Source organism: Mytilus galloprovincialis, chromosome 11, assembly GCF_965363235.1.
Source record: "Mytilus galloprovincialis chromosome 11, xbMytGall1.hap1.1, whole genome shotgun sequence".
NCBI lineage: Eukaryota > Metazoa > Mollusca > Bivalvia > Mytilida > Mytilidae > Mytilus > Mytilus galloprovincialis.
The window spans coordinates 76209943-76225588 of NC_134848.1; the positions used below are offsets into that span (position 1 = coordinate 76209943).

The 15646-nt window shown below is 32.2% G+C and overlaps 1 protein-coding gene across 2 annotated transcripts in view; it reads left to right on the forward strand.

Annotated features, from left to right (window-relative positions):
* The window catches only part of LOC143052805 (uncharacterized), a 38666-nt gene extending 23561 nt beyond the window's left edge, over positions 1-15105 (forward strand). For both annotated transcript variants that reach the window (XM_076225907.1, XM_076225908.1), the window contains 4 exons: positions 4611-4788; positions 6307-6412; positions 8142-9854; positions 14212-15105. In XM_076225907.1, coding sequence (XP_076082022.1) covers positions 4611-4788; positions 6307-6412; positions 8142-9854; positions 14212-14419 — 2205 coding nt within the window. In that variant the 3' untranslated portion in view covers positions 14420-15105. The remainder of the gene's footprint in view (positions 1-4610; positions 4789-6306; positions 6413-8141; positions 9855-14211) is intronic.
* Positions 15106-15646: the final 541 nt, after the last annotated feature.

Genomic DNA, 15646 nt, shown 5'->3' on the forward strand with positions numbered 1-15646 from the left:
CTTGCTGTTTGGTGTGAGCCTAGGCTCTAGGCTGAAGACCGTACCTTGACCTATAATGGTTTACTTTTATAAATTGTTACTTGGATGGAGAGTTGTCTCATTGGCACTCATACCATAAATTGATTTTTATTAAATCTCTTGAAACACAGCATTTGTCTTTGCCATGCAGTACAGGACTTTTGATGTAAAGTTGCTTTATCTTCAGCCTTTACTATACAATTGTCCATTTAATCAGCCAATAGTGACATGCAAGAATATAATATTTCCCTTCAGATGTTCTAATTAAAGGTAATATTTACTTGTGAATGAATTGACTGGTTTAGATGACAATCATGACTCACTATCGGAGAGATTAGTCATGGCACATTTAATATGACGTGAGCATCATAAGCTGTAGGTGTTCTCAGAGATGAGGTCAAACTGAAAATTCACCCTATGAAACTTAGGAACACATGGGTCTGTGCCCTCTGTGCAAATTTCATTAGGGATCCTGGTACACCCATAACACAATTAAAGCAATATAAAATTTAATTAATTTCAGATAGCACCTTAGATTGATCATTTTCAAACAAATTACTGTAATGCAAAAAGGCCCTTGGGAGGACACTGCTTTGCATGGTCACCCAATTGCACAATTTGACAAAAATATTTTTCCTGCACAAAGTACAATAGGAAATACAGTCGTGATTGTATTAAACAGACTACAAAATCAGATATTGGTAAAAACTACAAAATGTATAAGAATATGCTTCAATAACAGACTATGTTTATAGTAAATCAATAGGTCTTATTGCCATTTAACTGGTTAGAGAGATTTCCAATGTTAAGATTTTCTAGCCTTACTTTTGTATGTTTTGATTGATCAATTCTGTCAGAAGTGCAAGGATAGCAGTAATACGATGTTTATGTGATTAATTGATTATTTCTTGATGAACTTCTGAGGTTGTGAGTTCGAACCCTGCTCTTGCTGTAGGTACATTCAACTCAAATCTTGATTGACTAGGATGTTCAGTTTTCCTATTGAAGGACATGGTTTCTCTGGGCAATCTGACTTCCTCCAACAATGAAAAATGGCCAGCCACCAAATGGTCTAAAAGCGGTGCTTGAAAGTAGAATTAAAACATAGAAAATCAAAATCAAATCAATCTAACTGAACTTTCAGTGGCAAATATTTCACTCCTATTTGGGATGAAAACAAATTAACAAATCAATTGAGTAGGTTTCCTTCACTCATTAAAACTGATAGCCGGCATATACTGTGGATTCATTTTTATTCGTTGGATACAAATTTTCGTGGGTTTCGTGGGAAGAGGTGAACCATGAATTCAAATATTCAACGAATATCATATTTTCAATAGGCTTTGCATACAGAGATTGACTAAACCACGAAATCAAATATCCACGAAAACGCAAGTTTTCCTCAATCCACGAAAATTGATACCCACGAAAATAAATGAATCCACAGTATCCAAAATATGCATAAAATAATGTTATACACCAAAAATCAATCAATAATATATACCCCTTAACATTTTCTTGCAAGGGTTGGTTAATAGGTAGAGACATTTTTTGTCAACAATTGAGATAAAGATTGATGTAACTTTTATTGCTTTTGTAGGACTGGAATATATTTTCCATTTATACCAATTATAACTGACTGTTAGTGACATTTCAAATGAAATAAAAGTGTTTATTATATAATCAGTGGGGAAATGTGGAATGATATAAAATCAATGTCAATTTATTGGGGGTAAATTGGGATATCTGTTTGTCAATTTATTTGGGGTGCAAATTAAATATGAAAGAATAACTCCGATCCACTGCTTATGTTCTAAACAGAAATAAAAAACAGAAAACACATTTTACTAAGAAAATAGAAATAGGTGAAGGAATAATTTAAGTAATGATTTAAAAATTAGAAATTGATATGAGACTTAAAATTATATATATACTTTACAGTTGAGGTTAACATTACATTTTACTTTGGTTTGTACCTTCGCTTTCATCAGATGAGAAAATTATAGAAATATATAAACAACACCAGAATGCACAGCTAGTAGGATGACTCAGTATATTTACTTTTGATTTTCATGATTATTGAAAAGATAATCTATTAAGAGCATCATTTAGCTTTCAAAGATCATTTCAACACCTGCTTATATTACTGCTACTGATCTGAATGAAAATAAATACATGAAATATGACATGAAAATACTTATACAGAAAACTCAATGTCAATATCTGAGTACTGTAGGTTAAGCTTAAAGCTTCCATATTTTAAAATTTGGTTAAAACTGATGATAAAGAAAAGGTCATGATAATTGTGACTTAAAGACAATACAGAATAAGTCCATGGTCCTCAGTGAATCATTTATTGTAGAAGTAGTAAATTGTCATTCAATTTGTTTGATCTTTTTTTGTCCTAGAAAAAAATCAAAAAACTTTTGAAAAAAATGTAAAATTAGAAAAAATTAATGCTTAGTATTCCTGTTTCAATTACGTTCTTCCTATTCACATTCTCAAAATCTTCTATGATGAATAAAAATAGGTTTTTGGGATTGGTACTGTCATACCAGAGGCAAGATAAAAGTTCTCAAAGAACTTTTTGTAGATGTGTCAATTCAGCATTCAACTTTGTGGTTTTGTTTTCAAAGAAAAAATTAAAAAACCTTGAAAATATCTAAAATTAGAAAAAATGCATAGAATTTCTGCCTTTCTTTTCATTTCAATTTCGATTTAGAACCATTATATAAGATGATTTTGTACAGACATGTTTTCTTGAGAAGAGATATAAGACACTCCTACCTACTGTAGATCTAATGCCTTCAAGATGTGTTGGCATACCACTGTAACATCTACTGCTTTATTGATCTGGTGTCTCCTGTTCTATAAATAGATCTTTATTGAATTTTTCTGCCAGTGAGGACAAAGCTATTGCATAATATGTTTAACAAAATAATTGTCTTGGGTTATGAAAAAAGTTCTTTCATATTATTGAATTTCTCTATTAGTAAGGACAGAGTTATTCAGCTTAATATGTATACCAAAAAAAATGTCTTGGTTATGAAAAAAGTTCTCTTTATTATTGAATTTAATCTTGGCCATTTAGGACAGGGCTAATGCACAATACGTTTAACAAAATGATTGTTATTGGTTGTTTTTATTTCACAAGAAACAAGTTCTCTCATATTATTGAATTTCTCTGCCAGCTAGTATGGACAAGATTATTGCATTATATGTTTAACAAATCATGATGTATTGTTTTATGATGTATATTATGTTATGCTGCCCATCAAGGGCCCTTGATTGGAATAATAAATATTCTTATTCTTATATTCTAATTTTATTATAATGTAATTTCTCTGCCATTATCTACAGAGTGTATTGCATAAATGTCAAACAAAATAATTATTTTTGGTTGTTTATTTTTCACACAAAAAAAGTTATCTCATATACAATATAAGTAATAATATTACTGATTTTCTCTGCCATTAAGGACAGAGCATCGTATTGCATAATATATGTTAAACAAAGTAATTGTTTTCTTGCTTGTTTTGATTTCTCCCAAAAAAGTTTTCTGTTATATTTGAGATATTTTACAAAGATAATTGATGTGATTTAATCAGTTCTAAGTCAGACAAATGTTTATACTTACACTAGCATGTGTTTATGTTTCAAACAAGATTGATATGACATAACACTTCTATTTTCTTCCAAGTTTTTTTTTAATACAGGAATTTTTCGTAGCCAGGAATTTTGTTTTCTGAAGAAATTCTTCAGACATATTTTATATGTTGCTATGTAATCTAAGATTTATATGGAGTTTAAATCTACTGCATGATCTTAATATTAAAAAAGTTAATTAAGCACTTGCTCAATATTTAGATTTTTGAAAGACGTCTTGTAGTCTTCTATTTTTACATGGCGGAATCTTTCTTCTTGTACTTATTTGTTCATTGGTTTCTTCTTCCTCTTTAAGGAAAGCCAATAATGATCCCTCAGTGGCCGATAATGCACCATGGTTGAGATTAAAGGTTCAGTTGTTAAAACATAAGATATGATTGCAGGTTACATTAATGGTAGTTAGCATAACGGTATAAAAACAGGGCCGATTTGATATCGGATATCGGATATGTTCCTTACGTCGTAACTACTATCCCCTTCCCTTTCATGAATATGACCTACCGAATTAAGACTATTTACCGGATTTGTAATCACATAAGCAACACGACGGGTGCCACATGTGGAGCAGGATCTCCTTACCCTTCCGGAGCACCTGAGATCACCCCTAGTTTTTGGTGGGGTTCGTGTTGTTTATTCTTTAGTTTTCTATGTTGTGTTGTGTGTAGTATTGTTTTTCTGTTTATCTTTTTCATTTTTAGCCATGGCATTGTCAGTTTGTTTTAGATTTATGAGTTTGACTGTCCCTTTGGTATCTTTCGTCCCCCTTTTTGTAGATCACACCTTTAGTTTAAGCTTTTTCTTAAATTTTCAATATTATTTTAGCTTTAATTATTATTAGATTTCTGCAAGTTGAATAGACCTAGGAGAGATACATTTGTAGTAACATGGCTTTTACGATTAAATGTTATATTTATGATTAATTTCAGCTTCGACTGGGGAGTTCTGCTGACACTCCGGACATTGGTGACCTTGCTCTGTCAAGGTTGTGTCCTGCTATATATAGAGTGATAAACGACGGCCTAAAACCACACCTCACGGGAGTTCAGGTGTTTGGACGAGTACAAGTGACTGCTTGGAAACTTGCAGAGGCCTCGGTTGAACAAGGTATCATTATATTGTACATTTTAATAAGTTATTTTGATCATATCAAATTGAATGATTATCTTTTTTCATATCCATCTGTTATGCAGAAATTACCCCCCCAAAAAAAATTAACACCTCCCCCACTATCACCACTCTATGGCGTGGTCAAATAGCTAAGCTGTTTGTTCTATCATTCTGTAAATCTGTGTTTCCAAAAGCTAACATTTTTTTAAAAACTTTTCTTATTATGCCTTAGTTCTATGATAGATGACTTTGGACTTTTATCATTTATATTCAACGTTTTTTATTGGATTTTTTTGGTTTCAACATTGATAGTAAAAAAAATATCTGATAAAAAACATTGAATGTAAATTATATATGAAACTCCAAAGCAGTGGCGGATCTAGTGGGGTGGGGGTGGTGTTCTGCGGGTTGTAGTTGGAACCCCCCCACCCTTTTTAAAATGGCTGGATCCGCCCCTGCAAAGTCGTATATTATAGGACTAATTATGCCTGTGACTTATGGTGATTAGGCTTCCAATGACATCCTTTATACAGAAATACAACAATGTACTGTCGTGAACTTTTTGGTTTCTGTGGATTCAATATTATTTGTCGGATACCAATTTTTGTGGGTTTCATAGAAACGTGTGAATCACAAAGTCAAATGATCAAGGAATTACAAACATTCTATAGAAATTGTATGTTGGGATTGACAAAAACCATGAAATAAAATATCCATTAAAATGAAAGTTTTCCTGAATCCATTAAAAATGATACCCACAAAATTTAATGAATCCACAGCATTTTGTACTTTTGTTATTTGATTTCAAGTTGAAAAAAAAACCAAGATTGATTTAACCGAAATAAGAAATGTAAAAATCCCATAACAGTCAAGGTCAAGTTTGATTTGATGTGAAAATGTTTTTATGTTGTAAATCCTTTTAGCATGCTGGCTTTTATGTGATATAATGAGTTTAAAATCAAATCATCTCTGTTTTTAATTAAGAACAAAAAATCTATAAGCATTGAAATTCTGTTGATAAACTACTGATATATTGTATATATAAATATTGTGCTTTAGTTATGAATTTATTTACATCTCAATGCACATGTCATTTAACATAGATTTCCTTTACATGTTAAATAACTGATAAAAACTGAATGATAGGCTGTTGAAATATATACTAAATATATTGACTGTAAAATCCAAGGACATTTTCTCAAATATTACAACATTAAAAAGCTTTTTAAGTTTTTTTTTTATAAAAAGCAAATAAACTGAAAGTTTTTAAATTCAAGGTCATTAAGAAACATTACCACTTTCAATATTTACCACTATTAATGTATTAAAATGATATATAAGCTATGAAATCATTGACTGATTTCTTTAGGGTTTTTCAGATTTACTAGACTAGAAATTAAAATATATGGAAAATCCTTGTGGAAAATTACAGACTGACAGTTACTGCATGCATGCAGTTATAGTCTGTTCTATCAAAAGACTTCAATTTAATTATGAATATTCATTTTTTTTCAGGTCCATACACCAGAGCTATTCATGACCTTGTCCAGCAGCTTAAAGGTCACACAGGCCTTGTATCTCATAGCAACAAGTTTGATGCATTTATTTTTGGTCTTCTAAAGTAAGTTTATTGGTGAACATTAGAAATTATTATTTGTAATGCTTTCTTAGGAATATAATGTTTCTTTTATTTACTTGATAGTAGTCGAAATTTATCTTGTAATTTTAAATAAAAATCATCCAAAAGGAAAGACACAATGTATGTGAATGATTGATTGATAGATTATTTAGTGTTTTTAACGCTTCTTTCAGTACTTTAATAAGCAATTCTTTTTGGTGGCTTTGAGAGAACCACTGACCTAAAGCAGTGAACAGCAACAAGTTCACCTGCCACATGCTAGGTTACAACCTGATGTTGACAGGCTTGTGATATTATAAATGAACTACTCAGACCACTTGGTCACCTAGGCCCTGAATAGTACATAAATGTGGAATGTTTATAATTTGAATTGGTCTTTAATCTTTAAAGTAGTTCTTTTTCTATAAGTTGTATAGAGATTATGATTCAACTGAGCTTCAGACATAAGCAGTCATATCAATACACACCAAATTTCACTGGTATTTTAAAGATCAAGAGCAGGATGAAATTTAAAATGGTGCTCAGGAGTAGTATTTATATCTAGTTAGTATTTTGAGCTGCTTCGGATATAAATTGACCTTATGCGAATGAATACCAATATATCTTTTAAATTTTTTTAGGATTGAAAAAAATCTATAACAAATTCTGTAACTTTTTCAAAATTGAGTTGTTATAAGAAGCCTACACAATACACCTGTTGTAAGAAGCCTACACAATACACCTGTTATAAGAAGCCTACACAATGGGCCATTCCAGTTAATTCTGACAGGTGGGGATGGATGGGGTGATTTTTTTCATACCTATCAGAAAAAACATCATGAAAAACTACCTATCAGATCTATAAATTAAGACCTATCAGATGTAGAGTTTCTGTTCATATTGGGTGGATGGGCTTTCATGGGAAAAAATGACTTATCAGAATGTTTTACTGCAATGATTGTACCCATCAGAATTTTAAATACAATACCAGATGATGCATGATACGAAACTGTCTACATTCCAAAGCACCCCTAAGATCTGAAATAGGTATTTTTTGTAACCCCTAAAATGTAATTATTTTTTATAATTTACTGCTGCAAGACCCTCAGAAATTTTTGCGTATAAGTGTACTTGTCAGATGAAAAAACCCAAAATTTCACCCCTAAGATGTATAAATTTTACACCCCTCAGAAAGGACCATCCATCCTCCTTTAGCAGATATTAACTGGAATGGCCCAATATACCTGGTAGAAGAAGCCTACACAATACACCTGTTATGAGAACCCTACACAATACACCTGTTATAAGAACCCTACACAATACACCTGTTATAAGAAGCCTACACAACACACCAACATTGGTCTTTTATTCTATATTTAAATGTTCCAAAATCAATCAAAGTCTGAAACATGAATATGTATTCGTGCAATTGCATAAGGTCTATCTGGCTCAGCTCATATATTAAAGTGAAGTACATCAGAAAAAGAAGGAGATATTGTATGATTGCCAACGAGACAAAAATCCACCAAAGTCTATCCATGCCTATTACTTTTTGTTTGTTAATCGTAAAAAATCACTTTCTCTGTTTCCAATTTTATGTTTTTATCTGTTGAACTTTCAAGAATACAATGAAAAATATAATCCAAATATGTTTTCAGAATTTTCGCAAGGTATAATTTTTTTTATTTTTAATCATCTTATATTATTGTAACAATTATGTATTATTTTTCAGTTTGAGATTAGTGGATTACTGGATGGGGTATTTAAGACACAACAGTTCAATCGTTGAAAAGTATTACAATCAGGATTCAGTTATGTCCCTTAGTGGAACTCTTTATGAAAGGAAGTACAGTGAGGTACTGATATCACTACAACCACTAGCAGTATTACCATTTCAACTAAGCATTGAATTCATCGCATCTCGTATCAGTTTGCAGGGATCAGAAACTACCTCCATTGAAAAAGGTTCAAGTCCCAAGAAAGATAACTCTTCTTCTGAGCATTGCATGAACGACTCGTTCTCGAAAGAGAAGGCAATTATAGGAGTCGCTGCTTCTAAAGCTTGGGATTGGTTGAAAAATGGTGCTGCAGCTAAAAGTCCCAGTGATGAAATCCCTAGTCCACCAGTTCTGATGGGAAATGTTATGATATCAAGTATAACTGGAATTCTGGGTAAATTATCTGGTACTTTAAAATCTGACGACAAAAAATGTATACAGACTGAAAAAGAAATTGTGGAAACTGCAAAAACTAATGATGTGGAAAGACCTATCATGGCTACAGGATTAGTTAATAACCTACAGACTGAAAGTCCTCCTGCCAAACCACCCAGGACTTCTCTTAAATTAGAACTAACAAAGGATGAATCTACTGTGGAAGCAGCAGCAGCAGACATCACTGAGACAGGGAACCAGGACAGGAGACTAAGTGGAGATAACTCTGTTCAATCTTTACCTAGTGATAGTACTGCTATGATGAGTTCATTTAGTGGTATCGCTGGGAAACTCTTAGGAATCAATACAGACATGCCTAAGAAACGTGATCCTACAAAGCCACTTCCTGTTAAGAAAGAAAAATCAGATAGTACCGATGTTGATCTTGAGAAAACAAAATCAGGATTAATTAGACTCTTTGATAAATTACTTTTGCCAAGAGATTCTAGTAAAAAGGAGCAGAAGTTAAAATCAAGATGGAGTTGGGGTTATGGCCAAGGTCAACAGGTTAAACCACTATCAGTAGCGACTAAAACTGTTCCAGAAAAGAGTGAATTAAAGTCACCAGGGCAGTCAACACAAAGTAAGTTACCAGCATATACAGGGAAGGGAAGTAACTCACAGACAAAAAGTGCCACAGCAGCTGCCCCATCAAAACTGGTACCTAGAACAACAAAATTAAGTAGGTCCAGTATGAAAAGTTCTGACAACAGCTTAAAGATATCAAATAATAGTCTGGAAAAGCATAAGGAAAGCTCTGGGAAAACAGTAAGGGAAAAAACTGTCATGAAGAGCAAGGTACCAGTCAGAAAATCAGCCAGTCAAAAACCAGTCAAGGAAAAGTCAAAACCAGTGGAGCAAAAAAGTGATAAAGTGCCAAAAGAAAATAAATGGCAAGGGGCAATAACTCTGAGTGCATCATTGGAAGAAGGACCAACTCTTAAAGCACCACCATCAGTGACACAAATGGTGGCCAAATTTGAGAATAAAATTGACAGAATAAGTGTTGAAAAGGATGAAGAAAATGGTGAACAGGAAGCGCCTCAAGGGAATTCTGATAGTATTGTCAAGGAAACATACAAAGACGCAGTGACTTCAGACAGTACAGAAAATACATTACACCTCAGTGATGAAATCAATTGTAACTCGCCAAATGTAGCAACGATTTTAGAACTGGATGCAGAAAATCATCTAAAAACTGCTGATTTAGGCTTTAAAAAACCAAACTTCAGGTAAAATGAATATTATTGAATGCATGAACTTAGTTATAGATAAAATTGTTGTATATTTCATAAAATTTCTTCTTGATTTATACCGGTACAGTAAAACCTAAGTCTTAACCTCCATAAACTGGACACCTGTCAAAATTGAACTATTAACATAGTTTACAATGATTATATCCTTAGTATTTAAGCTGGATACCAGTCTAATCATAACTATACATTCTGTCTTTACAGATATTTCATTTTATCTGATCAATTATATTAGAGTTTGCAGACAGATAGTGTCAGACATTCAATCAAACACCTAAATCACTACATGTCATGTGATCAACTAATCTAAATATCTATTTGGCGGATTCAGGGACTTTCTATACTGACAGGACTGCTCACTTATAATGATGTCTATACAAATTATCAGACTGGTCTCGGCCATAGCTGATGTCATGTGACTTTATAGCAAATCATTTCACATTTTAATACGAAGTGTTCTTCATAACTATATGTTCAAGTTTAACAAAAAATGGTTTTTAATTTTTTTTTTTTATACATTATGTCATTACAGCATGCTGTTTTTCAAAAGATTTCTCAAATTGTTTATTAAATATTGATCTTTGAACTTTGAGGTATTTGTTCTTTGAATTTTGAGTAGCCATCATCTTGTTTGATATATATGTAAACCATTTTACACAACTGGGATGTTCTTCAAAATGATACATCTATTAAGGAATGACTGTAATATTTTTTCTGTCTATGAAGAAATAACATAAAAAATTTGGTGCACACTGAATAACGTGCGTAGCGGGTTATTTAACAGTGTGCACCACATTTTTTATGTTATTTCGACATGTTCGAATAGACAGAAAAAATATTAGTCATTTCTTATAATTTAATTCTAAATTCCATTTTAAACCGTAGAAAACCATGAAAAACGTTGATGACGTCACGATCACATGACTATAACTGGGCTCATAACAAAATAACGTCAGCCAATCAGAAGACGCGTTACATCCAAAATTAAATTATAGTTTAATAATTCATCATTCTTTCAAAATCTTATAGTTTTGTCATCGTAAATGGCTATTAATCAGATTTTATGTGAACAACTTATAATAATTATATGATTACAATATATACTGTGAAATATGCAAATAACTACTAGCATCGTATATCAGAGATACGAAACTAAGTTTATTGCTTGGTGGTAGCTTTAAACAGGCGGCTTAGTAATCAGTAAAAATCAATAGAGATGAGTATAGAAAGTCCCTGGCAGATTTGAGATACATTTGTACAGGCAATTAAAAATCCTGTCTGAATGAATTACTATTGGCTAACATGTCATGGTAAAGATAGAACCAAAATACAGTAAGCATTGAAAATTATGTGATACAAGTAAAAAAAAGATTTTAAGTGAACCAAATACTTTTATCAGGAATTTTTTTGCATGTGTCAAATGTTTGGTATTTTTACGATGGACATTTTACAGGCAAAATCGAGGTTAAGATTTCACTGTCACCTGTATGAACTGTGATGCCCGTATATGACACGGAAACCAGGTGTAAAAATCATACTTTATCCTGGCGGCATTGCAGTTTTTACAAAATGCATGTCCAGGGGTCAACCAGGCGTAAACCAGGCGTAAACCAAGCGTAACTGAGGCATAAACCAGGCGTAAAATTAGGCGTTATATTTAAATGAGTACGCCTGGTTCACAAAAAAAATAGGCGTAATATGCAAATGAGTACGCCTGGTCAATAAATAAAACAGGCCAAATATCCTTACAAAATACTACACTTAATTTAGTTCAGTGTATTAACCTAGCTGTGTACTTTTGTGTATTTGACACAAACTTCTGTACTGTTGCTTTTATTTCTTATTGTTTGACAAAAAACTTGAAATATTAACCATTGAAGAAGCTAATATAGAAATAAATACATTTTAGGCAGACACTGGCTCAAAAAAGTTTAAGTTTAAATAAGAATTAGGACAATTATTTTTTCTTGAAATAAAAGTAGCATTTTAACTAAGTTGATTTTGAAAATTATTGTCTTTTGAACTAAAATATAAATGATAATTACTACTGCAATTTAACATAAAGTAAAAGATTTTAATGTTATTATCCAAGGATAAAGGTTTTGGGATTTCAAAAATTCTGATAGAACATAATACTTAATAACTTAGTTATACTCACATTATTATTTACCATGTATTACTATTTTCCTTTTATTTCACAATTTTCATTAATTTATTTGATTCAGTATTTCCAATTTCAGATTCTTCCCAAGGCCGTAACTACCCTTGAGGCAAGTGAGGCAATTGCCTCACTAAAATTTCGACACTGATGTTTTTTTTATACATATATATAAATTTAATAGTCATTTGTTGTTCTGTCTCAACCTTGATTGCTATAACTTGTCATCATTCCTTTTAAACTATTCTTCCTGGATATAACTCAGCATCTCAGCGGGTGATGTTTCTCGATTACATTAACCTAGTAACGATAATCATCATGGATCTTTAGTTAAAAACAGGCTCTTGCAGAAAAAGGAAAAGCGACACTGAAGGCAAAGATGGAATAATTCTAGTAAACTAGTTTTTTTTTAAACAGAGTCTGAGTATTGCATATAACTTCATTAGAACAATCCAAAAACGATAAGTAGACTGACAAATCAAGTACTGGTCTTCGGAAGGGACAGTCCTGTCTGCGTATTCATTTCTCCGTTTCACCAACTTTTGACAAATCAAGTACTGGGCATCACAAGAGGCAGTCCTATCTGCGTATTCATTTCACGAACTTTAATCTTTCTCTTTACAGATAAATAAAATATAAATAATATGAAACATGAATGCATGGATTAGTTTTTATCCATGTTTCTTTAACCTTAAAAGTTGAAAGAATATTCCAGATTCCAATTTGATATTATTGCGAAATGGTAAAACCTTTAACACAGTATTTTGTCTTTACTTATTCGGGACTACTGAATTTCGTTTCTTTATGTTCGGGGTTTCGGAATCGGACACCCCAAACCCCTAACCCCTAAATTTATAGATTCTGAAATTAAAATACCACCAACTATTTCCAGAAATAATTTGAAATTACGGTACTACATGTAAACGTCAAAAAATCCATTCCAATTTTCCTGTACCCATATCATATATACTTACTCTATAGATAGAATCATATCACATGTATGTTATCTCATTCTATCCCTAGCTTGTCTACTCTTTGTCAGCATAAAAGCGAGTTTAATATTTTGTAACTGCGACTGTATGATGGTGCTTACAGGAAAGCTTAATTCCCTTTTGCAAACAAAAGCTGCTACCGAATTGCTGATGGAGAAGGAATGGAAGAAGACATTGATCATTGTGTTGATGATAATGTGCTACCTTTAGAAACACAGACTGCCCTGAAACGACTGAAAACTTGGAAAAGAGCATGCATGAGTGGCGAAAGATTGTTCGGTCTTGCCATGCTCCATGTTCATCGTGATAAGGATATCAGCAGACCAAATTATGATTCTGAAACGATTTGACTGAACCGGCCATAGAAAAATTTGGCAAACTCTTCTGAATCGATGTTTGTTAGACTCAAATCAGTGATATTTGAATGATTGTCTTACATATAAATTTAAATAAAGTTGTTAAAAATTTGGTGTTAGTAAAAGTCTTAAAATATTAAAAATTTATATAAAAAGTGTCCAAATTCAAAACATTATCAAACTCTCGAAAAATGCCTAGAATGCAGGATTTTGCACCATTCATTTCATACCCTAAAAAAAAAAATTCGCCTCGCTTCGCTCGGCTCAATTATTTTGCCTCACTAAAATAAGATGCCTAGTTACGGCCTTGCTTCCAAAAAACACTAAACAAGCTAATTATCCCTGAATATATGAAGCTGCCATGTGTCCAACTCTTGCAAACTAAAACCAAAGAGCCAAATTTTGAAAAAAAATCCCATGATCCTTTAAACAAAGCATTATGGGTATTTCTATTTACGCCACACCAACAGTTTTACGCCCGTAAGAAAATTTACGCCTTGCTTATTTCAATTTACACCCTTAAGAAAACTTACGCCCTTGCTTATTGCAATTTATGCCAGGTTAACTACTTTTTTCTACGCACGTAAGGACTACAAATTTACGTTTCCTGCTTCCTTATGCTCGATCTATACACGTAACTACCACTTACGCCTGGTTTAAGCCTTATTTCCAGGCGTAATATGCCTTATAATTTCGTAAGGGTGCACATTTAAATGCTTTAAACAAAGCCATGGAAGGTGAAAAAAAAACCACACATAACTAAACTGCTCCAAATTGTGACAAAAACCAATATGAAAATAAACAGTAACAGATATATTTTATTGTTTTAGGTATGTACAATCAACCAAAGACAGTGACCAATCAGGAGGAGATTTTTCATACCATGCTGGCGACCATTTTGAAGTTTTGGCACAGCTGGATTCTGATTGGTTGTATTGTATAAATGGGAAGAAAGAAGGTTTAATCAGACAAGAACATGTTCGGCCAATCACAGACGAGGAAGAATTTAAAAAACTCCATGGTGAATTTTACAGTTAAATTTTTCTTTGGTTGTATGATCATCTTTGTTTACATGCATTAATTATTATATATAATGTCATTTATTTAAAAAAACACTTTGAAGCATTGAGAATGTAAGGATAAAATATGTGAAGTGAACAGGGAGGTATTTAACACCCACAACTGTGCACAACTGTGTGACACTGTATTTTAGACAAACATGTTTTCATTTTTAAAGCATATTCATATATTAGCTAAATAGGTACTGTTGTCATTATGTTACTGCAGACTGCAGTAAATTAAGAATTTTTTATTGTTAGATTATAGGATTTGATAGATATGTCTAAAAAATCCTTTCCCATATGATAACAATATTAAAGTAAATTCTGATAGTTTGTTTTCTCATTTTTCGAAAGCCTAGCTTGAGAAAAGCATGCATCATCAACATGTAGCAAGAATGTTCCTGAACTGGCCAAAGCTAATCAAGAAGTAATGCATATTTATGCAAGATGTATAAAAAAAAGTTTTTTAAGAAGAAATTGAAAACCAAAAATGAATAAATAGTGTGCCGCCATTTTGTGGCAACAGTTCATGGTAACATTTGACCTGTCAGAGTAATTTACTGTAAAAAATTAGTATTAAGAGTTAGCTAATTATTAACTAAAGTGTTGTTTTTAAAAACTCATCAATAGAAGGGGAACAACTCTCATTGTAAAATAATATGGCAATCCAGAAATACATGTACATTATGTAGCTCCCTTAAAGGGTAACCATACTTTCGTATGTCGAACAGTTTCACCACCAAAAAAATGTTATTTGCTCAAATTTTCCAGTAGGCATTGATACCTTTTTTAGTTTTATTTAAGTTACAGTTCATCCTTTTTTCATCTGAATAATGTATATGTAACAGGGGGTAGCGAGGCTTGTATGATATCTTTTTGTGCATAGCATTTAAAATCAATTAATAACTTAAAAAACCAATCCCGCCATTCAAATGTACTAATAATGTCTTACTACCCCGTCTTTTCAGCCTATAATAGAAACCCCTAGTTACAGACCTGTTCACTTCACATGCATAATTTGTAAATGACTAAAATTTCATTTAATGTGTTCATCTTCACTTTATCAAGAGAATTATAATTGTATGTGTCAAACATTAACCATATAACTGTCAGTTAGATCTATTGCAGTCATGTATTGGCAGTTTCAGTTAATGTCAGAGGAACTGTATTAGGGGAGAACTTATTGAAGATTTTATACTGTAAA